The following is a 23206-nucleotide window of genomic DNA, read 5'->3' on the forward strand; positions in this document are numbered from 1 at the left end:
AGAGACGTGGGATTGAAGTAAAAGAGAAGCAGGTAAATGAGGGGTGAACATTTCAGAAGAAAGTCAACAATATGTCAAACCTGAAGATGGACATCGATGTAGTGATCACAGGAGTGTGGCTAACAGTTCTGCAAACAGACATGGGCACAGTTAATATCCACAACTACAGAACCACTGGGTGGATTAGAATGGCATTTTTTTTTACAGATGTTCATCCTCCACAGAACATGTGTCCTATTGACTTTTCCTCTAGCGCCACCCGGAGGTTCACATTTGTGCTTTAGGCTGAAATGTTACTATATGTTAGCACGCTAGCACACCTATCTAAGATGATGACCACATTAACTGCTGAACATCAGTGCGTTAGCATTCTGAGGATTTTAGCATGGTGATGTTAGCATTTAGCTCAAAGCAGTCAGAGTGCAGCCTCACACACTCTTATTGATCTACTGTTTTGTCAATAAAATGTAGAAATATGACCCATCACGAATTCCCAGAACTCGATGTGACATCTTCAAAACCTATTTGTGCTATTTGGTCTTTCTACTCAGCAAGTGACTTCAGCAATAAATCAGAGGAAACATTCTCTCCAGTGACTTTGTAAAACATGGAGCAAGACCATCTGAGTGTCATCTAATGACTGATGCCAAGCAGTCCGTCTCACCGGTGAGAACTTGTGCTCCTGCGAGGGACGCTCCGTCTTGGGCTGGCTGTCTGTCCCTTTCGGCTCTGATGCCTTCACGCTGTCCGCTTGCTGCTGAAGATGAGAGGCTGCTGGGAGGGAGGCGACAGATGTGTGGCTGTCATGGTTAATAAGCTCAAGCATACAATGCTGCCAGCTGTTCTAGCCGAGAAAGGATAAGCATGCAAAAGATTAATGGTTCAGAGTGAGTCATTAGTGACAGGAAAAAAAAAAAGCAGATCGTGCAGCTTAACAGAAGTTGTGTGGGAATCACACATAAGTTTGCAAGGCTGCACTTCTCAGGCATGCTTCATTCATTTAAGAGGAGTTTGCTAATTCATGCAGACTTGGCCTTTGTGTGTGTGTGTGTGTGTGTGGTGTGGAAGCAGACAGTGTTATTCTTACATGTGTCCTATCTAGATTTTCCCCAGATACTCTAGATGTATGAAACAGTTGACTTTTGCAACTTGCCCGCTTCTCGCCCCTTCAGGCTATCACTGACCCAGTAATATGAGCCCTTTTCTCCCAAACTCACCTGGAAAACTTCCCTGGCTGGTACTGCACGCACTTTCCTCCGCTGCAGAGTTGTACACAAATGAGTCTCTCTTGAGTGGTGTAACACAAGACACACTTTCCTGTGGGAGGGGGACAGGAAGTTAGAAATATTTCCCCTTTTTCTTTAACGACAATGTATTACAAGGACAAGAAAGACAGTGTGATTGTTTGCACTAGTCTTCTTTGGCTTTTTATGTAGTTGCAAAATGTTGCAAGTGGAAGAAATGGGTAAACACATTAATATGTATTACTTTGCAATATATTTTGAGACCTGCTATTACTGGGATATAATGAAATCCAGTCCTTCTCACATCCTTTGTTTCAATCGTTCAGGTAACAGCAAACAGCTTATAAAAAAACAAGATTATTTTTCCCCACAGTAAAAGTGAAACAAATGTTAATGGAACCACAAATGTGTCATCAGCCGTGAGAAGCTGCCTGCTGCTCTCGTTTTGGGGAAGTGACCTAAATGTGCGAACCTTCATCATGTGTTACCACTCAGCCTGTCTCCACCCACCAGTCCAGTGTCGTACTCCTCCTCTGCCTCGTGCTCCTCCACCACGCTGGCAAAGCTGCTGGCATTGGAGGAGGAGCGGGAAAGGTCCTGAGCCTCTGGGATGGACGCTGCCCTGCAACACATTGCCAAACTGCACACCTGGGTCACTCTGACCACACACACGCCTGTGTTTTCCACGTGCTGAATTTATGAGGGTGGCACAATCACAATATTTTTGCATTTATTGCTTTTCCTTCCAAACGTCTAATTAATCCATTATCTTCATTTCACAGCGCCCCAGGTAGCACTGTCAAGCTAAGTGACAGCAGTTTCGTCGCCTCTGCGCCAGGTAATGGAACCTTTTAGGCTGTTTTGAAGTTAACTTTAAATTAGCTCTATGGCAATATGTACCGAAACTTGCAGTATACCACAATATCTTTGACATACCGACGACAAACAAATGAGTTCAAGTGCAGCCTTTGAGACGAGTTAAAACACATTTCAGGCTGTATCTTACCAATACTATATTATATAATCTCATATCAGCTTTAGCACATGCATGTTTTCATCACACCTAAATGTGCTCTTCCTTATTAAGACTGCAAAAAAATCCAGTATTGTGTACACACTGTTTGTTGTCTTTTGTCTCAACTACACACCTGCGTGCAGGTGCCTCCTCCAGAATGAGAGGACAGTGTTGAATTCACAAGCCGTGCAGTTGGACCAACAATAACCAGATATGGATGGTGTGAAGTGGATAGTGTGAATTTGGTGGCTTGTTTCATTAAAATTGCTAGAGAGGCGACTAACGACTAATGCTAGGAGGGTAATCGTCCGTGTAATAGAGTTGCTGTGCCAGTCTACAGTATATAAATGCATTCCCTCTCCACTCATCAAAGGGATCAATCATCATATATATTCTCTCAACATGTGCAAATATAATGCAGTATACTATTGAATTAAAGCAATAGTCACCTGTTCTTAGTGGCAGGAAATTCTGGAGAGCTGTGATTGGAGGAGTTGTCTGATTTGTTTTCCTGTGAAAAGTGGCTGCTGTCCGGTGTCCTCTGGGTGCTGGGAGACACCTCCCGGCTTCAGGACAGGGATGGAGATTGACACATGACAATATTTTAAGTTGCTTATTTTATATGGTAAGACATGAGACAACGTGCTGCTGAATTTATAACACATTCATATTATCTGACGATCTGAGCAAGTGGCCCTTTAACTACCACAAACCACTGTTTCGATATTGTTGGTGTTTTTTCCTCATCGAAGTAACGAACTAAAACAAATATTACACAAAATGAAGGGCCCCACAATGACGAATGGCAAGTGTCAGGTCCTGGGCTGATTGTGTGGGTTTCTCCAAGTGCGCCTGCTTCTTCTTGCTGCTGCAGATTTATATCCCACTGAGTAAAGTGGAATATGAATCGGAGGATGCGTTGATTGATAAATACACCCTCCGCCAGTCATCAGTTATCGGTTTCATAGCTCTGAAACAGCTGGGCCGATCACAGAGAAGCCTGACAACAACAGCTCGACAAATGGAAAGACGTTTCTGCAGGAAATCATGTTGCTGTCTGGAGGGTGCAGAGCAGAAATCCCCAGACTGGCAGTGAAGCTGCACCAGAAACAGATGTAGTTCTGCGACACCTATTCTGATAAGTCTAACCTGTCTCCCCTGTTTGTTCCTCTCCTCACATCTGTGCACCGTGCGCTCTGCACAGGCCACCAAAACATCACACAGATGGGCAAAGCGAATTTCAAGGTCATGAAAATCACAAACTGTCAGAGCGCTGCTTGCTGTTGTGCCACCACGAAAAACAGAGCCCAAGGCCTCACACACAGTAACACTTCAATTAGCATTCAAGCATAAATCAGCAGGAGGCTGTTATGAATCATCTGTTGAGTTGTTGCAACCCAGAAATCATGCAAAGTATTAGTTTTGCTATTCCAAACACAGCAAAACAAATACATGAAGGCACTGATAACAAGTGTTGGGACTAACTCTATTACTTTTGGCAGTAACTAGTACTCTAACTTACTGTCTTTTTAAATTAGGTAGCAAAATTACTGTTACTGAAAAGTTACTTGCAACTATGTAAACTTTTCGGCCCCCTGCAGAGACGTGAAGTCTAAACTTTCTCACATGCGGATATGTTTAGAGATGCATGGTGTTGGCGGACAGTTCAAGGTTCTTCAGGTAGAGACAGTCTCACTCCTTCTATTTAGTCAAGCAGAAAGAGCTCTAAGCTTCAGTCCACTGTGAAAAACAGTCATTCTAAGCACCTGGATAAGCAACGTGCCCGCATGAAGCTAGTTTCTAAACACCCGAGCACATCCAAAGTCATTCAGGCCACTTCACCCGAGCAACTGAGGCTGGATTTGAATCATTCAGCTCTGACTCCTGTGACCCAGGAACAAGCTAACAAACTAACAGCACGGTCTGCTGCAGAAAAATAAGCAGCTTCTCTCTCAGGTCGAGCCACCCGCATTCAGGCAGCTGGTTAGCAGGACGCCCTGTTCAGCTGACCCACAAATGACCGGAAAACCTGGACAGTGAATATGCAAAAATGGAAAATGAGCTAAAGAAAATGTTGGAGGGGCTGAACCAGCAGATATCTGATGCACAACAAAAGCAGAGATGAAAGCTGTGGGCACATTACCAATGACGGCATTTCAAAGTAGACATTAGAAAAGTAACAAAAAAGTGATTTATGCCAATTAGTAGTTTTTTAATGAGGTAACTAGTAACTGTAAGTATGTAACTGATTTTTCTGTGGCCAACCCATAAGAACGTGTGTCTTCTAATGACTGAATGTCCTTGCTTCCATCTGTTGCAACACTATTCTCTCCTCACTACCCACTCCCTGCTGACCAGCTCGGCTCTCTCCTCTCACCTCCTCTCTTGGACCTCCTGGATGTTCTCGATGCCAATGGCGCTGCTGCGACGGGAGCTGAAGGGTCCAGACTTTTTCCTGGTTGGGCTTTTCCCAGGAATGATCAGTGACTGACAGTGGGTAGGGAGAGCAGAGTCAGACACACGCGATGGGGATCGTTTAACCATTTCACAACCACAGCATGAATTGGATACAGTATGTGGCACGGTCGGCTACTCAAGTGAAAGCTATTTATATGTAGAACTGATGGCTGGATAAATGGATAAATCCTGAGATAATTTAATAACACATTGGGAAATATGTTATATAGAAGTGGGCTTCAGGCAGGAGTTGATTTACATTCTCTTATCTTGACTCTTGTGTCTGATGAAAAACATTTTTATCATCTTTCCACCTTCAAAGCTTCCTGTTCTATTTGTTTTAATTTTATTTTAAGAGCTGGGGCCAGACTGTGGAGTTTACTTCAAATTTCAAAATGTCTGGTAAACACTTCTGATTTAATATCCAGTATGATTCATCAATGAGTGGCTGTGTATGAGAACATCAGTGGGAGTCTGTTTACAATCTCCTTTTCTGAGTTTCATACTTTCCTCTAACAGTGTTTAAGAACAAACTTTAAAGTAGAATGAAGTGCATGAAGCCCTGAGGTCTGCTGCAAGAGAATGCAAAACATAAATCAAGAAAATGCAATGACCTGAAATAAAATCTTCTACCTGTAAAAACTATTCACATCACATTACAGGAAAGATTAATACTGAGATAAATGAGCTATAACAGCCTTCAGTCTGTGATGGATCATTCCCTTTCATAATCAGCTACAATATGAATGAATGGCATTATAATTGAAACAATAACCAAACAAATGTCATCATAAATTACTACACCTTTATATCTTCAGAGCTCTCACTGAACTGAAACAGGCACATTTTAAACTATAAGCTACTAATTGTACACTTATATTATGAAAGAACAATAGCAAAGTAGAGACCAGAGACAAAACTTGGTAAAGAAGAAGGGATAAATATGAACATGAACCTCTTCTATTGTTCCTATCCCTATGGCACTGCCTCGGCGTCCATATTTACTGGGACTTTTCCCTGGAACAAGCAATGACTGAGCCACACAAGACAGGGCGAGGGGAGCATAGAGAGAGAAAGAGAGAACACGATAGATTGAAAAAGCAAGAAGGGGAAGGAAAAAGAAAACAACACATCATAAGATCCCATGCGCACAGCACAAAGAATTTAAACAGCAAGGTGCAAGAGAGCTTGAAAAGGAGCTTGTAGCATGACTTAATAGACAAAGGACAGTATTGAGGAAATAGTAAGAAGCTGCTTAGAGCAAAAGCAGACTGGGGTCCAACAGAGGAGGGCACGGCAGGAGATGGAGTGCCACTGAGGTAGCAGGCATGTTGGCGGCTTCTGCCCTGAGGGGTACAGGCCTGTTAAGTGATGCATTCAGAAGGAGTAAAAGGGCAAAGAGGGCTGACAAAATCCAAAGGGGAAGCTTTTAGAAAAGTTAGTCCTTTCAGAAATGCGGTTAATTCAGCTCCGATTCAAAATACCACCGGGAACCGAATCCCGAACTGCGACGAATATCAAAAGACTTGAAACATAATCAACCCCATCTATGAAAGAGACACAAACAGGACAGCGTGCAGTGTGCTGTCCTTGTATTTATGGCTTGTGCCATGCATACTCCGCAGCCACACATGCACATACACAAGGCTGCATAGAGAGGCCGTAGCATTAACAGGAAGAAACAGTCATGACAAAAGCACAGTAAGGAGGGAGGGAGTCTGGGTAGTCATACAGCTGCTACTCTGAGCTCACTTCAAGACTCAGGATAGAGACTACACCGGGGCTCACGAGCAATCAGACTCATCTTGCATTGAGAGGCAAATCATCCCACAATGGATTCCCTATTTTCAACATTGTCCTACACATCTAGCTATCACTCTATGTGCTGATGAGGATCGTCTCAACGGATGAGAAGGAATGAAATGCTGACATGAGTTATGCTGTTAAAGAAAAAAAGCTGGTCATTAAGAGGAACATTATGAGCTGTAAATGGAAAAATTCATTGAAAGCCGCTTTAGTATAAAGCAAGAGTGAATTTAAAATGTCAGGAATGCTTTGATGGTAACATACTGATGGAAGTAAAGTGCTACAATGTGCCAACAGGAGTAATTTTCTTAAGTGCTACTTAGAAGAAAGAATAGGGGTTAGAGCAGTTTGTATGTGTGTATATGCACTATTCTGTGAGTGATGGAAATATACTGTATCCTCAATGTGTTATATGTGTTAAGTGGGCATCATGTGAACCAAAATGGGCTACTTACAATCCCTGGGGTTTTGGGGCTCTCTGCGGGATTGTGGGTAAAGCTGCCACTGTGACTAGTGGAGACTGTGTGTGACTTCTTGTTACTGAGGCCCATGGCGTCCATAGACTGGCTTCTGCTGCGGATGACCCGCTACAGAGAGAAACGAGGAGACACCGTCAGTGGATCCACTTTGATATTACGTGGAAACGCAACACACTGACCGATTTGTCAAAGCATTACACACCACATATACGTGAGTCTGCACTCAAGCTAACTCCATATTTAGTCAGTTTCAAAAAGTTGATCAATATCTGCATATTAGTAAATTGTTTGGTAATACAGAGATTAGTTCTGTGTATAAGGTGCAAAGAATGTGTGTTTTAATTATATTGGATATTCTCAAAATTTGGTGGCAATTGGCCTTTTTCAGAGAAGGCATTTTGAAATGTCAGGATAGTAAAAGCAGAGGTGTAAATAATAAAATTAGCGATGGCTGAATTCCATTTAGCTGGCTCTCTGTCACACTGTCACAGCACACCGGGACACTTGAATAGAAGAGAGCCATCATTAAAGTTATTAGCAACACCTCCAACTTTAACGAAGGTCAAAATGTCCTATGATATAATATAACTGCATCTATTTTAAAGAATCCGAAGGCACTAATGTGCTTATTCAGTACGGGCCCGTGTGCACATGAGTGGTTTGTGCTTACATGCGCCTATGCATGTTTGTATGCAGGACTCTTTTCTAACACCTAGGGGCAGTGCAGTCAAGAGGCAGGCGGGAGAGGCTGCGTGAATGAAATGTAGGTTCACAGAAGGTCGAGGAGAGTGTAGGCTTTGTGGTGCAGGAGGCTGGAGCCGCATCAGTCGCCATGTAACGCGGGAACATCTATAGCGGGGTTTTGTGTCATGGGAGGGGACGGTGAGGCGCAGTGTAAACAGGGGCGCCGGTGAGAGAAAGCGGGAGAGACAGCAGCACAGCAGACTCTACACAGTTAGACAGAGGTGGGGAGAGAGAGAGACCAAAATCTTTGCAGATGTAGTTTGTGGAGGTGTGAGGGAGAGGAAGAGAGGCAGCGTGATGGCTCTTGAACGGCAGGACTGTGGGCAAGAGTACATTCATACAGAGACGGTATGAAGAAGGGATGGCTCCAAAGAGACAGCTGAGAGTGGAGGAAGGTGGATACGTATATTTCTCTGAAGTCGCATGGAAATGCAGAAAAGATGGCCGGGAACTACAGAGACAAAGGAGGAGAACAGCGAGGGACTGCTGCCCATGGGGAGACATGCAAACTGTATCATCAGCCCCCTAATGAGGGCTCATTAAATCGTTCATCAGGCACACACAATCACAGCTCCCACCGCCGTGCCTCAGCGGCTAGGCTACGCTCCACCACCCTAATGGTCATTGATGGAGCTCTCTCAGTCAGAGCAGGGAAGTGCCTTTCATACACAACAGGACACTCCTCAGCCTCAAAACCACACCATCACGTGAAAACACACCGAGTCGCAGCCATGTGAGGAAATCAAATGCCACAGGACTGGTCCTTTGAGATACGGCGAATTTTCTATGCTTTGTTTTCTCATGTGTGAATACCCAGAATCCCAGCCAAGAGACAGGGGAGGGGGAAAAAAAGCATCCTAAAAGTTTCTCCAGTCATAACCATTCTCTCTCATGCATGTGGAGTTGCAGATTAACGGCGCGCCTCGTCAAATGAGTGATGGCGCTGTACCTTAAAGGATTCAAAGAAGCCTCCTCCACCTCCTCCTCCCCCACCGGCCCCGTTCTCCAGCTTATCTTCGTCTCCACCCAGGCCCATCATGGACTGGCTGTTTATGTGCAGCTCCTCGTACAGAGTCTCCAGCAGGGCTGACCGTGTGCGCTCCTGACAACATCGACACAGGTACTAACAGTGAGTTTGAAATCCAAAATTCAGGTTAGTTCATTACAAATTTAGCGATATGGGTGAAACGTATATGATAGCACGACATCAGGACGACAGACATCAGCACTAGAGCTTGTTTATATTGTGGCTGTTGTTCGAAACGGGTTGGACGATAAATCTATGTTGTCAGAAATCACTTCCTATCAAGAATACAGCCACCAGGATGAAGACCTGTGCAAACTGGCGTGCTCATGTGTGCGCACATGCATATACAAACAGGCATTCACAGCTCTACGGCACAGTTTGGATTGCAACTCATCTCACCTCCAGCTTGGCAAACTTCTCAGCCTTGTAGCAGGCGTACTCGGCATTGATGAGCTTGGTGAAGAGGAACTCATGGAACTCGAGGCCCTGAGGAAGGGAAATGCAGAGACGGAAAGGCGCAGAGAGCGAAGGTTTACGATGACTGCTTGTAAAGGGTAATGGAGTTTATGAGTTTGTGTGACTGTTGACCTTTTTGAAGATGGCAGGGTCAGGCAGAGCGGGCCCAAAGAAAGGTACATCATCCCGCGCCGTCACAGACACCTGAAGGAGAGAGCAGGTGAGCACAGTGTATGATACACTGATAAATGATACACACGCCACTTTTTAAGGCTGCACAGTAGAATAAAAGCTCATGAATAATGAATGAGTGAATCTAAAATGGGCTTCACTGCTGGTCAGACATTCTCGATACTGTATTGGCTCTCCTTGAAGCAAACCTTGTAGGTGACATTGTCCGTGCACGCATTCTCCACCTGCACCACCACATACGCATGCAGGAAGTTGGACTGGATCATGTCTGGTACAAAGGGCGTGTTCTCCTCCTGGAACACGATGGCTACGATGTCGTTGCCTATGTGCCTCTTCCTCTGCAGCTGGAGGGAACAGATGAACAAAACTAGCAACAGCGGAAACATCTTAAATAGCCAGTTAGAGAATCAGAAACAGAGGCCCATCACAGAATCACCCCCAGGACTGGCACTGAAAGACTGACTGAGGATAAATACAGTCCCCACAAAGAGGTGGACTTTGATCCAAGAGTTTAACCTCTTTCCTTGGATGTATGACACAACTACCAGCCAAAAAAGTCTTACGTCCTCTGTCTCCTGAAGCTTGTGCTAAGGATGCAATACACTGAAAAATCAATACCTGAATTTATTACACAAATGAAATACATGCAGGAGAAATAGTACTCATAGACAACAGTAAATTCACTTTATCTGTTTTTTTAATGTAGTGATGACCAGGCTGGAATAATTCAGGCCCAAGCTTTCAAAGGAGGGTGATGGTGTGGAAATTTATTCATCTGAATACCTGTGGAGGCACTGCAAAGTCAAACAAACAAAAAAAAAAAAAACAGGTTTGTGATTGTGCAGATGGCTGTCAGCCACCCATATCATCGCTGCTGAGTAGCTGCTTGTTGCCCAAAAGCTTAAAAGTTGCCAAAAGGACACTGGTGCACTTGGAGGACAGACTGACTGTGCCAAAGTATTAAATTCTTATCCAAGCAATATCCTTTAAAGAGCTGGGTGTTGCCAAGCATGCGGGACACCTACAGTACCTCCTTTGCTGGAATATGAATCTACATTGTCACCTCCTTGCCTTTTGCTTGCAACTCTAATTTAGGCAGCTTGCAAGCTGTCAGAGAAGATATGACTTGTTAAAAACTGTCGCTGAAATGCTTTTCTTTCAGCAAACTGTAAAATACTCCACGATCATAGTGGGCATCAAAATGTCAAAATACATTCTGCTCAGCCCTCCAAACTGGAGATACATTCTTATCATTATGACACCGTGACCCGAATCATTTCACAGCATGCGAGTGGAAGCAGATACGTCAGATTTTGCAAGCAGATGCAGTTCAGTGACAAACATAAATGCTTAGTCAGACGTGGGAAAAAAAAAAGACCCAGCCCCCATGTTCCACCTCAGTAGCCTCACCATCATGATATGAGGGGCGTAGCAGGATGTGTTGATTAGCCTCCATCAGCCTTTGGACTATTTAACAATAAAGTGCAGACTTTTAATGAAGCCACTTCACACCTGTTGCTATTAGATGCAGCGTAGCAGCTGTAGTGTTAGCTGGGGCCGCAATAAAATGTCTCAAGAGTTGACCAGTTGTGTGCACAGTAAACATTTACTCTAGGACTTACAAATGATTCTTTCCTAATTATCGGTCTTGCTTTGCAGCCAGTCCGGTAAAGACACACATGAGAACAATCAACCATCTGTTTCAGGCGCTGGCAAGTTTTCACAATTTGCTGAAAAGTTCAAAGGGAAAGCATCTAAAACCCAAAGCTTCATTCATTAAATATGCACAAATGCTGCAGACTTTTATCCTTCATAGAAAAAAAGCTGCTAATTCCCCTTGTAATTGCTTGATATTTGAATGCAGCACTTCTAAAAACAAGTTTAAGAGCAAAATAATAGCCAGTTAGAGAAAACTGAGATCTCAATTTGATAAAAAAAAAAAAAAAAAGAATGGGCAAGTGAAGTCCTTGGTGTGGGAAACATTCAGACCACATTTGATGTATTTAAAGATGAAATTTGAGTTATAGTATCTGTTAATATGTATTTCTAAGAGGGCTGCAGTGAAGGCTGAGAGGATGTGGCTGCAGAGCCAGGGCAGCCAGGTTACTACTGCATCATCCCTGAGCTTATTAGCTGTCAGCTGTAATATTTACTCACACAGAGGCTTCCTGAACCCAGATGATAACATTCATCCCTCCGCTCTCTCTGTGCAGATGGACTGCCAGGCTGAAGCACCAACACGGCCAGTTAGACACTTAACAACAACCTCAGCAAGTGTGGGGCTGGATTGAGATGCCTGACACCTGTTAATACCGTATATCCGCTCAGATCAGATCACATGCAGTCAGGTGTGGCTCCATTAATTCTGCGCTTTCTCCCCCCTGAAATAACGCTGTGTTACTACGGCTGCACCTTGCCTCCCTCTCTTGAGTCCCCTCATGAATCATCCCATGTGGGTGTTGTTTATGGCCTCGTTTCTCTTCATGCCTCTGCAATATGGACAGTCTGCGCAGGGTTACTGCGGTAACAAAGTTCAAACCACTCTAAGAGTCGGTGACGAACGGCTGAATGCAACGTGGCAACAAAGAGATGAAAGTCTCCAGCCACAAACCAACGGCAGCGATACTTCAATGTCAGTGCAGGACACTACAAATGTGGTGGAGCCTCAGAAAAATGATGTTTCTGTTGGACAGCAGGGTAAGTGAGGACATCAAACCTGCAAACCTAAACAAACTGACTGCTTAGCAGATGCTTATCGCTATCTGTGCTGCACTTGTGAAAAAAATAGAGGGATAGTTCGGCATTTTGGGGAATAAGTTTATTTCACTTTGACTGACAGAGAGTCAGATGAATAGATTAACGCCACCCTCATGTTGGCACATCAAATACGGAGGAACCATCAGAAGCCAGGTAGCTTTGCTTAGCACTCGCTAGCCTGGCTAGCCTGGCTCTGTCCACAGATAACGAAATCCTCCTACCAGCAACACTAAAGCTCACTAATTAATCACTAATTGGTTTTAGCACAGATTAAACAAACAACATATAAACTGTTAATTAGTGAGTTAAAAGGTGCTGGTACACAAAGTCCCTCTTTTCAGTGTTTGTGTTAAATTGGCAGTAGCTCCATCTTTACCATACAGACATAAGAGTTGCATTAATCTTCTCATCGAAATCAGAAATGTCAAACTGTTCCTTTAACCACTGATTTTTTTCTTCACATTCAAATGACTGGTCTTAAGTTAAAAGACCTTCATTTGGATCTTACAGCTCTGACCCATGAGCTGCAGCACTCTGACACGTGGAGGAGTCACAAGGAGAGGCCTTTACAAATCAATTAGTGAAGTGAACTGCCCTGAAAAGACAAATTAGCTACCCTGACAATTAATCATTGGAATGTCACTATACCTGCTGTGAGTCTCCCTCTGTGTAAGGCAGCTTGGTGGACACGTGGAACATAATCTCCTTATTATGGAAACTTGTGTAGACGGATTCTGTCCCCGTCTGCCCGTGAGTGACATCGAGCCCACCCCGAAACCTGGAGAATAAAAGGAGGAGAAGAGGGGGAAATTTAAGAGCAGAGGAGAGGAAAAGAAGAGCGAATTTAAACAAAAAAAAAAAAAGAAAGAAAGCAGAAGATTAGAAAAGAAAGTGCAGTAACGGTGAAGAGAGAATTGAAGTGAACAGCTGACAGGAGGACAGAAGAGAGACAAACAAAGCGGCGTAAGGAGTGGAACATAAGAGCGTGCTCTCAGAGCACCCGGTCCATCCACGCTCATCCATCATTGAGGGAATGCCAAGGGCACTCCTTCTGCCTGCTCAATCACAATGTCGGCAACACTACAAATATCAGGACACTCTAAATCCCCTTTTCAGGCATTCATTTAAAGCAAACTGAGATCTGTAGCGAGGTGATTGATGGTCTGCCTCTGACAGACGTGAGCCGGAGTGCGACTGAGAATTAAACCAATCTGCTCAAATCTGCTGCTGAGAAAACGCGAAGAAATTGAACTGAAAAGAGTCCGAACCCTTTGAAGTCATGAAGCTCGATCTTGTGGCCCAGAAACTCCAGGAACTCAACAAAGGCAGGACTTTCTTCCATGTTCCCAAACAGCTCCTCCTCTGATGTCTGCATGGAGGATGCAAAGGACATTTTCAGTTTCAGAGTGACACATGACTTCAAAAGCAAGGATGAGCAGCGGTATCTCTGAAGCACACTCACCTGGGCAAACTTTTGATAAATAACCCCAAACTTGAAGTTGTTGCTGATCACATGCTCATCAAAGGTGACAATGAGCCTTGATGCCTGCGGACGAGAGAGTAGAAAGTTTCCGGTCAGGTTCTCGGGGATGGTGGTGTTGGTGGATGGCAGGTAGTCTGAGAGGCAGTGATATCTGGTGCCTACCTTTGGGTAGAGGACAGGATAAAACCGATCCACATTCACTTCTTCGCAAACAAGCTGGAAGTGAAAAAAGCACATTCAGTTTTCCTCATTTTAAACACACACCGAAATACAGCTTTTTGACTACATGTTCTGTGCGATACCTTGGCCATCTGAACCACATTGGGGAACTCGGTAAGGCAGGAAATGGGAATCACGTCATGGTAGGTTTTTAGCTTTGTGCTGAAAGGCAAACAGTTTGAGTCAAGTCAAAATGCTCACTGTTCATTCTCTAATCCAAAGCAAGCTCCTGCTTTAATGATTTCTGTCTTTGATCCTTAGTATCCATGCAAGGGAAGCGCCAGCTCAAAGGGAACCTGTGCTGTAGATGCTGTGTAAAACTGGGCGCATAATGGTCTTTATCTGTGAGAGCCGAGGTGCCTGGTAGACGGATAAATGTGCATCGTTACTTTTTTGCAACCATTGATCTTAGTGAGATAATTACAGATACTTATAATTTCTTAATAATTGCTGAAATTTACTCGCCAACTTGAGCTCTGGGTGCTTGCTAATCGTCCCTGCACACACTCAACACACCTATCTGTGAAACATAAGTCATGCAGTAGTTGGTGAGTGTATTGACCTACGCAGGATCACACCACATTTCTTCACATGCTGAAGCTGTGTGCATGGAGCTGGAGTACACACACACTCCAGCTATTTAAAGAGTTTGGAGGGTGGTGTCTTTTTTTAAACCTTTCCAAAGACCAAAGCGTAAGCGCAAAAGGATAAGGAACGGTTTGAGATGTGTGTTTAACTGTGATCTCCAGCATGTCCGGCTAACTACCTTACAGTGGAAACCCAGTGTTGCTTCCAAGGCTGAGGGACACATCATTAACTAACTGCTCCATTGACAACATGAAAATCCACTGTGCAGCATTTCCTGTGTGGAAGCTGGTGCTGGATGCTATCAGAGGTTGCTGAGTTTTACTAGAGATAATGTTAATTTGCCAAACAAATACATCTTTCAGTCCTCATTTTAAAAGTTTTTTTCTCTGGTAACATTACAAGTGAAAACATGCTGTTAAATAAAATAAAACAGGAACAAATGTGAAATCTAAGAAGCCGAGTAGGGTTTACATCAGAACAAACAACACACTAATTTCAGATTTTATCATACTTACTTTATAGTTCTATCAAGCTTTACACTGCAACACCACAACAATGCAGTTTCTTTATTATAAACTGGTGAAGATGCTGGCTTTTTGCCTGGGACACTGGCAGCTAGTGAGTAGCCATCAAATGCATATTCAAGAACCTTTTAACAAGTTCCTCCTTTTAAAGTTACTCAGCTGGAAACATTACCCAGCCAGAGGCAGCATTTTCAACCAACCCATGGCTAACATTAGCTTAATTAGAAACAAAAAACAACGATTTCCAGCTAGAAGTGAGAAGCTTGCTTTTGTCTCCCTCTGTGTCAAATCAAGGACCCAGTTTTGGAAAATTCAGCGTTGTTAATCTGGCACCATTAAGGGGAGCGGGGTTTAGCGAGTCCTAACAACCTGTAATCCATATGTAGGTTTTTACAGCCGGCATTAACAGTAAAATAAAAAGAGATGATGACTTCTCTCTTACACATGCTTTAAATGTACCTGTGACTACACTAACTGAGGTGATTGAGTTTGACTGGGGTGATGGGGTGGCTGTGGGTGGTGCACACCCAGTGGAAAACGTCTCTATGTGAAAAATGTTGTGGGCTGAGTGACTGTTACCGCGTGCCGTGCTCATCCGCTCTGAAGCGCCATTAACAAAGAGGGACTGCTGCTATTAAAATCCGGAGAGGAGCCTCTCGGCTGCTAAAATTAATTCGCAGGTTAGATGGTGCGCCGAGTTCTGCTCCTCTCCCCCTCGTCTGTCTTTGGCAGAACGTGAAGGAGTAGATTTCCGTGAGTGAGCACGGGTTTGGGCGATGGAGGCGTTACACTTGTACAACAGAGATGAATAGTGCACTGATTGTTATGTACTTTGTGGCACAGACGTCTAAGTCAACATTTACACTGAAAAGCTTCAGTGTTTGTGCTGTAAAACAAAAACATTTTAAAACTTTTATTTATGCCCATGCAACTCCTAGAACATAAATAACACAAATCGCTAATGAACTCTGATTTTTGTGAAGGCAGAACCTCGTCCAAGTCTGGTGGTGGTATCATTATTCTAGAAGATTAATTGAATGATTTAAGTAGTTTTATTGATAATAGTACTTATTTATTTAATAAAATACAAGAATAAATCTATTTCTGGGGTATTTATTGTTAGATAGCTGCATGTTAGGTGAAAAGGTTATTTTTTCATCTCACTGTGACTTGCAGCACGTGTCCACCTAACCAGGTGCTATGAAGCCCTTCCTTATATGAAATTTATAATAAAAAAGACATTTCAGAAACAAAATATTACAAATGAACAAAAGGTCATTTTGCAATCCTGCGACAATAGCGAAGCTTGGACACTTTCTGACTGCGTGAAATAGGCAGCAGATGTCTGAAATTGTACTTAATTGAAGTTGAAATTGGTGAGAAAATGTATTGGGTGCCTTCTGACAGCAGAGGCATGCCTCCCCTCAGCACTGCCTATTGTCAGGAATCCAGCTGGAAAGTACATTTTAAAATTCATCACTAAGGCAACCTGTGAAAAAAACGAGATGCTCTTCTTCTTCTGTGTCATTCTTGCTCAACTTCACACTATTCTTGAGCAAAAGAACCCCCAATAATCTATCCGGAACAGCCAAGTCATGTGTGAAAATACTCTATATGGAGTGGTTCTGTGAGGAAATGCCAAACCCACAGCATTACATGGATATTCGGAAAAGGCTTGTTGCAGGTTCAATGTGAGAAAAAGGTCACAACAGAAAGAAAGACAAAAAAGGGAAAACTGAGTAAAGGCAAAGAACAAATTGCGAGGAGAGAACTGTGATTAAGAAGAAATGAGTGAGGGGGAAAAAAGCACACAAGGGAGAGAAAACAGGTCAGATATAAAGATGTAAAGATGATAGAAAAATTGTACCGAAGCATCAAGCGCAGATGCTCTTGATCCCCAATGACATCGTACTTCATAGAAAAGACCAAGTGGCCCAGGGCAGCATCCATGGTGTAATAATTAAAGTGTTCCTGAGGGCAGATAAGCAGAAGAGACTTTAATGCGAGAAAAAATACTCCTCCAGCAACTGACAGTGGGTGACATAATAATAAAACATGCTATGATAAATTAGAAATGGAGAGGGGCAGAGAGAATAACAGTCTTTTAATGAGGGAAAGTAGTGGAGCTGCCCTAGAGGGAAAGGCGTGAAACAAGGTGCAGTCTATCAACTTTTACAAATCTTATTTTGAACACGCTGCTGAGGCGTATAACAGATGTGCTGTATTTACAAGTAGGCAATTTATTTCACAGTTTAGAGTCGTATAGCAGCCGCTCGTTTTTAGTTTTTTTGTTATAGTTTCAAAGGGAACAGCTGTATATTTTAAGAGGCTAATCAATCCAGATCAATACTTTTTGCTGTTTTGTGATGCATCATACCAGACCCTTTCTTCCCAGCCTTACCTTGCCCATGAACTGCTTCCTGTAGATCTTAGCGGTGCTGTTTGTCTCCAGCTTGATGTGGGAGGTAGGACCAGGGGGCTGGTCAGCCTCTGGTGGGTCTTTAGGCTCGTGATTGGTCCCCTCGATCCAGTAGCCTCCAAACTGGGGCAATAGGATGAGTGGGAAAGGGCTAGTGCGCCCCAGAACCTGACAACGATGGACAATAATAATGTAAAGAGTATTGATTAGCAACTAAGAGTTGGATTGCTGCATTGCGCGCTGCATTGCTTTCGATGTTTGCGAGTTATTCGTGCAGAGTACACTGTATGTACCTCATGAACGCTGGGATAAGGGATGTAGTCCTCTTCTGTCTGCAGGGAGGGAAACAAATATGAGTCAAACTGACAAACAGCCGCTTCTAGTCACACCCTCAGTTTTGGTTCTTTGAGGAAAATAACAATGAGCATAAACACTGTGACAGAATATTAACTACAGCAGCATCCAGAGCTACAGTTTTCAGGGTTACTTCTCTTATCCTGCAAAAATGACAGAGGCCACATTGGCAGCCTTTCTGACAAATGTCTTACATCCCTCTCTTTTAAATCCATAGTCCTTTTTTGTCAGCAACGAACAGCCATCTGACGCCTCTATCTATAATTTGCTAAAAGTTCAAACAATTTATACCCGTCAAAGACTGGGTGCCAAAACCTCTTGTTTTTGGCATGAAAAAGCAACAATGACTTGACCTTTAACTTTGAAACAGATAGTGACTTGGACCCTGCTGGATAGGCATGTGCTGGTGTCAAAGGAGCTTATTTTCAGTTACTGCATGCAATGCAAACATCTCTCATTTTACTCTCTGCTGTTCTTTCTTTGCACTCCTCCTGAAACCATTTTGTGACCTCATGCTGCAATTTACTTCTTTGACGAAGCCACTTTCCCTCAATTTCAGACAGTGATTTTTTTTCCCCAAGCACGGCGAGCAGAGCATGCCCGGGGTTGTTCCATGACGAGCTGTAGGCAGTTTGCGCAACCGTGAGGCGGTACTAGAGGAAAAAATCAATCAAAATTACTTGAGACCAATAACGTTGACCTTGTGGTGGTGCTAGAAAAAGTCAGGGGATCACTAACATCAGTAGGTTACATCATCTGGGGACCATTTCAAGAGAATTAATTCAATAATCCGTCAGATAGTTCATTTAGGGCCAAAGTGGTGAATTGACTGACCAACTATCAGGTCGATATTGCCCTCCATAGAGCCGCTAGCACCGATTAAAATGCTGGGTCTGGGATCTTTGCTATCTGTGCAGGGTCTGGGTCTGTAGGAGCTGAGCCCATTTGTGCTAATAAAGGGGAGTCTAACTAATGCAAGACACAATAATATTTTAGACCATGCAAAGTGTGCTTCCAACTTAATGGCGACAGTTTACAGACGGCCCTTTCTTCTGTTAACGACAGCAGCACAAAGCCCTCGACCCCAGCTAACACCTCTGTGATGACCTGTAAAACCAGCCGAGAGCCAGGCCTTAACGCCAATCATCGGTGTCCAACCTCACTCATGTTCTTGTGGCTGAATGGAAAAATAATCCCCAAAGCTAGTTTCAAGTGGAACTTTCCCCTTCAATGCTTTAGTCACGTTTCAGACTTTTGGTACCCTTGAAACCCGTACCTAAACACATGTACCTAAACCCAAGACCTGTTTGGTGTTTCTACCACAAACAGTACTCTTTAATGTAGGCGGGCTTGTTGTTACCTTTGGGACTAACCCCCTTCACTTTTCCAGCAGGCTGGGAAACAACAGACGAGACCTGTCTTGTTCTTTAGAAGCTGCAGCAATTATTAACTGACACGCTGCAACCTTCACTGTACTGTGAGCTCCGCAACTCTTGCAACCACAAGAACACAATGGAAGACATTGAATGTTTCATGTTCTGTCTCCTCTGTATGTGGTTGAGAAAAGGCTGCAGGCGGCAGGACAAAAGACAGCTGGAGAAAACAGGAGAGTTTGGAAATCCTGATGACGAGAGCCGAATCTCTCTGGTCTGCAGTGTCTCATGCCACCTTTAAGGCCCAGTGTGTGAGGCACCTCAACAGAGGGGTGATGAAGAAGAGGATTTCTTTTGACAATAGAAATGCAAAAATAGACGTTGTTACAACTGTGGTTGTATAGTTCTGAGTAGCTGTGTGTTTTCCCTGTTCGCTCTGTGTGCTTCCTTTTTAAGTGCCTACTTACTATGCAAATGTCTCTGCACCATACCCCGAGTCGGATTGGCGGACATAGGAGGAACACCTTTCATAAAGCGGATCAGATGGGCGGAGCCATTCTTTGCTGAGTCAACGCATACACACCGATCAAACCGGCGTTTCCCTTTGTCTAAGTTCAACCAGTGTATTGGGCAAGTGGAGTGAGCCACGACTTTGTGTTCAACCAATTTTTCTCCTGTTTTTGTTAGAAAGGGAGGTTAGAATTTGTAATTCATTTCGATCTTTTTATTTTGCTAGGAAAGTGGTAAACTCCCTGAAAGTATAGCATGGTTTTGTTTGTTTTTTTGTCTTTGTCTTAGGACTCACTCCTAGATTAATTTGGATTTGTTTTGTTCACCTCTGTGTCCCAAAAAAAAAGTAACTACTGTTATAAATAAAATTATTAATTGTATTGTGAAAACGCGCTTAGCGTGACTGTGTGAGACCGGTGAAGGATGGCAAATTCATGTTACGTTCAGGTACCTCTAGGCTGTGTGGAACAGACGTTCTAATGTGGAACCAACTGAACTGAACCGAACTGCTTGGTGAGAGCGTGACTTACGCTTTATAGAGGCTTTTCTTCAAACTCCGAAACCACATTAAACATATTAAAGGGTAGCCAAAACCTCACCAAGACACCTGATTGTTGTCACAGCAGTAAATGGTTTCCCTGTACCTTCTTTCAGCTGATCACCATCTATTGTACGCCATTTCTACCTTGTCTTAACACCTCCTGCTGAGAGTATCTCCCAGTCTTCAATGCCAACTGCATTAGCCTGTCTAGGTAATAGGACAGCTTAGGATTTTGCAGGTCTAGTCCCCGTCGAGTTCCTAACTCAGCCGGTGAGCACCCTAAAGCCTGTCTGACAGCAGATAAGGAAAGGTTTAGAACTGTGCCATTACGGATGCTTTACCAGGCCCTGGTCTATATATGAGGCGATGTGTGGATTTGTGACTCACTTTGAGGGGGGGAGGGAGGGGGCATCTTTGCTCATCCATTCTGAAACCCTGTAGAGAAGAGAGAGAGAAAAAAAATGATATTTAGAGGGAGCAGGTGAAATATCTCAGACATGTGAAAAAATAAAGGAAAAGAGACACATGGAACATTTTTCATTGTCAAGTTCCATTAAATTTCTTGTGCAACAGCGTAGTGTGAAATAATTCTGTGTGACAACAATTGGCGTTTACATAACACGAGCTCAATCACCAGATGGGCAACAGAAAGAGGAAGTGAAGAGGAGGGCTGGATATCTTGGCGGGAGAAAAAAGATAAGCATGAGTCCACGAGAACAGGGAAGGTGTTTCTATCAAGCCATGCTGCAGATATCATTGACCATAATTCCACTAAAGGGCAAAAACATGCCAAAATAGGGCTTCCCATCCACTCTATCTATCCTTATTCTGCTGACTCTACTGACTACTGAAAGCACAGTTCCCAAAGCACAAAGAGAGATGAGTAATGAAGCGCTCCTGATCCGTGACCCCTTTATATGGAATACCCTGCAGCATGATTTGAAATGTATCAAATTAGATTTTTTTAGGGCTAAGGAAGATGAATTAAACGAAAATTGGAAATGCTTTCATTAAATTTGTTCTTTGAAGACCGGTCCAGTGTTTCAGTTTCTCTTTCCCTCCTTCATTCTCTTTACTTTTTGTTGGAGAAAATGCATTGCAAATAATTACGCTGTGGAAAAAAAACGAATAAAACCAGAATGCAATCATTTGCAAACCAATTGTGTTTACAGAGTAACAGTTAATGAAATGTTCCCGAGCCCATGTAGTAACATCCTTTATCCAATCATGTGTTCACAAAGTAGTGAACCTCGCTCCATCCTTATTTGTGAACGACAGAGCCTTTCCAGGATGCTCCTTTCATACCCAATCATGATACTATCACCTGTTACCAATCAACCTGTTTAACTGTGGAATGATCCAAACAGGTGTTTTTGGAGCGTTCCACAACTTTCCCAGTCTGTTGTTGCTCCTGTCCCAACTTGTTTGTTGCTGGCATTAAATTCAGAACAAGCAGATATTTTAAAAAATCAATTAAGTTGATTGTAAGTTGATGTAAAACATTAAAGATATTGTCTTTGTACAGGTTTATGTGTATTATGTGTCCCAGCTTTTTTGGAATCGGGGTTGTTTGCAACTCAGGAGTGTCCCTAGTAGCTCAGAGAGACTTTACAGTTAAAATGAATGCATCACTAATACATATCATCATGCCTAACATGGCTTTTACACATGTGATTCTTCTTGGTTCCAGCAGTAAATCTTCTGAAAGATGTTGCTGTTTGAGCCTCTCCAGTGTTTCACATATTCTAGACCTTTAGAACTTTTTTTTTTTAAATACAATCTAGGTTTCCACCTAAGATATTATCATAGCAGACTGTGCAGATTAAAGAATTCTCAATGTTTAAAATTAAAATTGACCCTGAAAACAGCAAAGGCCAAACTAAAAGGTCAGTTTCAGAAGGTCTTTGACCACTGAGGAGAGCAAAATAACTTTGGTGAGTTCACAGAATGAACACACATGAATCTAAGTTTAAAAAAAGCAACTGAATTATGATTCAGTCAAAAGGGAAAATTTGTGGATGTCTAGAGGATTCTCAGGATCTACTGCTCTTGCTTCTGCTTAGTGTAACGAGCTGAACATCACCAGCTTCAAACAAACTACATTCCTACAAATCCACCTCAGCAAACTGAAAAACATAACAACATTTGGCAAATCTGGTGACACAGAAACAACGACACAGCTGTGAAGAGAAAGCACAAGAGGCTCTCTTCAGCACATTCAGAGGCATTAGGTTTCTGAAGGCAGCCTACGGCTACCACACCTGCAAAAGCTTAAAAAACACATAAACGGCAAAGAGAGGGACACATGGACATACATACAAGTGCTGCAGAAGCAGGGTTGTGATCCAGAATACGAAAAGAGCAGGAAAAGCAGAGAAACAGGAGTGTCAAAACAGACGAAAATGCAAGTTTTATGTCCAGAAATTCTGAGGATGCCCTTTGATTAAAGCGTGGGAGGAAGAACGGACGAGTTTGGACAGCGAGGACACAAGGCGGAGCCTGGGGACCACTTACAGTACCTGCATCCTCTCGATCATGGCAAACAGGTCCGAGGTCTGCGGAGGAGAGTTGACACAGATCCAGAAAGGTACATGGGTTTGACTGCGGTGGTGATATGCTTTCCCTGCTGTCCTCGCCAATCATTCATCCTTTATCTCCACTCACTGTGAAAGCTGGCTGTGCAGTCTCAAGACACAAGATCCCCTGTTGGAATCTCTGACAGCGCCTAATTCTTTATTTCAGTATGACACTGATCCCTATTGCATCCCCCACCTCACTTGACGCCAGCATCACTGAGGCTCCATTCAACTCCAGGAGAATCGTTCCTCCACACTTGAAGACAAACACACTGTAAACAAATAACTCTCAGGGGGAAAAGAGCCTCAAAGCTCCACAGTGCTTCTCCCTGTTGCTACAGCCAACAGCTCATCTGACTGCCTGCAATGGCCAAACTAGCTGGACGACTGTGCTATAATTTTGGTGTCTAAAGCACACAGTCGGATGAATGTGTGAATGAGA

General features: G+C 43.3%; 1 protein-coding gene across 8 annotated transcripts in view; it reads right to left on the reverse strand.

The window, feature by feature from the left end:
• The window catches only part of rap1gapb (RAP1 GTPase activating protein b), a 59334-nt gene that overhangs the window by 2212 nt on the left and 33916 nt on the right, over nt 1–23206 (reverse strand). For 3 of the 8 annotated variants that reach the window (XM_041953820.1, XM_041953872.1, XM_041953854.1), the window contains 21 exons: nt 22708–22743; nt 20576–20623; nt 17704–17742; nt 17393–17578; nt 16859–16962; nt 13963–14041; nt 13823–13876; nt 13640–13723; nt 13446–13546; nt 12826–12955; nt 9609–9764; nt 9361–9432; nt 9172–9258; nt 8695–8847; nt 6978–7109; nt 4637–4746; nt 2709–2825; nt 1755–1884; nt 1218–1317; nt 665–774; nt 81–128 (listed from right to left, as the gene is read on the reverse strand). In XM_041953820.1, the coding sequence (XP_041809754.1) occupies nt 120–128; nt 665–774; nt 1218–1317; nt 1755–1884; nt 2709–2825; nt 4637–4746; nt 6978–7109; nt 8695–8847; nt 9172–9258; nt 9361–9432; nt 9609–9764; nt 12826–12955; nt 13446–13546; nt 13640–13723; nt 13823–13876; nt 13963–14041; nt 16859–16962; nt 17393–17578; nt 17704–17742; nt 20576–20623; nt 22708–22743 (2037 nt within the window). In that variant the 3' untranslated portion in view covers nt 81–119. The remainder of the gene's footprint in view (nt 1–80; nt 129–664; nt 775–1217; nt 1318–1754; nt 1885–2708; nt 2826–4636; nt 4747–6977; nt 7110–8694; nt 8848–9171; nt 9259–9360; nt 9433–9608; nt 9765–12825; nt 12956–13445; nt 13547–13639; nt 13724–13822; nt 13877–13962; nt 14042–16858; nt 16963–17392; nt 17579–17703; nt 17743–20575; nt 20624–22707; nt 22744–23206) is intronic. The other 5 variants (XM_041953845.1, XM_041953880.1, XM_041953837.1 and 2 more) reach the window with 4 other exon arrangements.

This window comes from Chelmon rostratus, chromosome 2, assembly GCF_017976325.1.
Source record: "Chelmon rostratus isolate fCheRos1 chromosome 2, fCheRos1.pri, whole genome shotgun sequence".
In the NCBI taxonomy this organism is placed as follows: domain Eukaryota; kingdom Metazoa; phylum Chordata; class Actinopteri; order Chaetodontiformes; family Chaetodontidae; genus Chelmon; species Chelmon rostratus.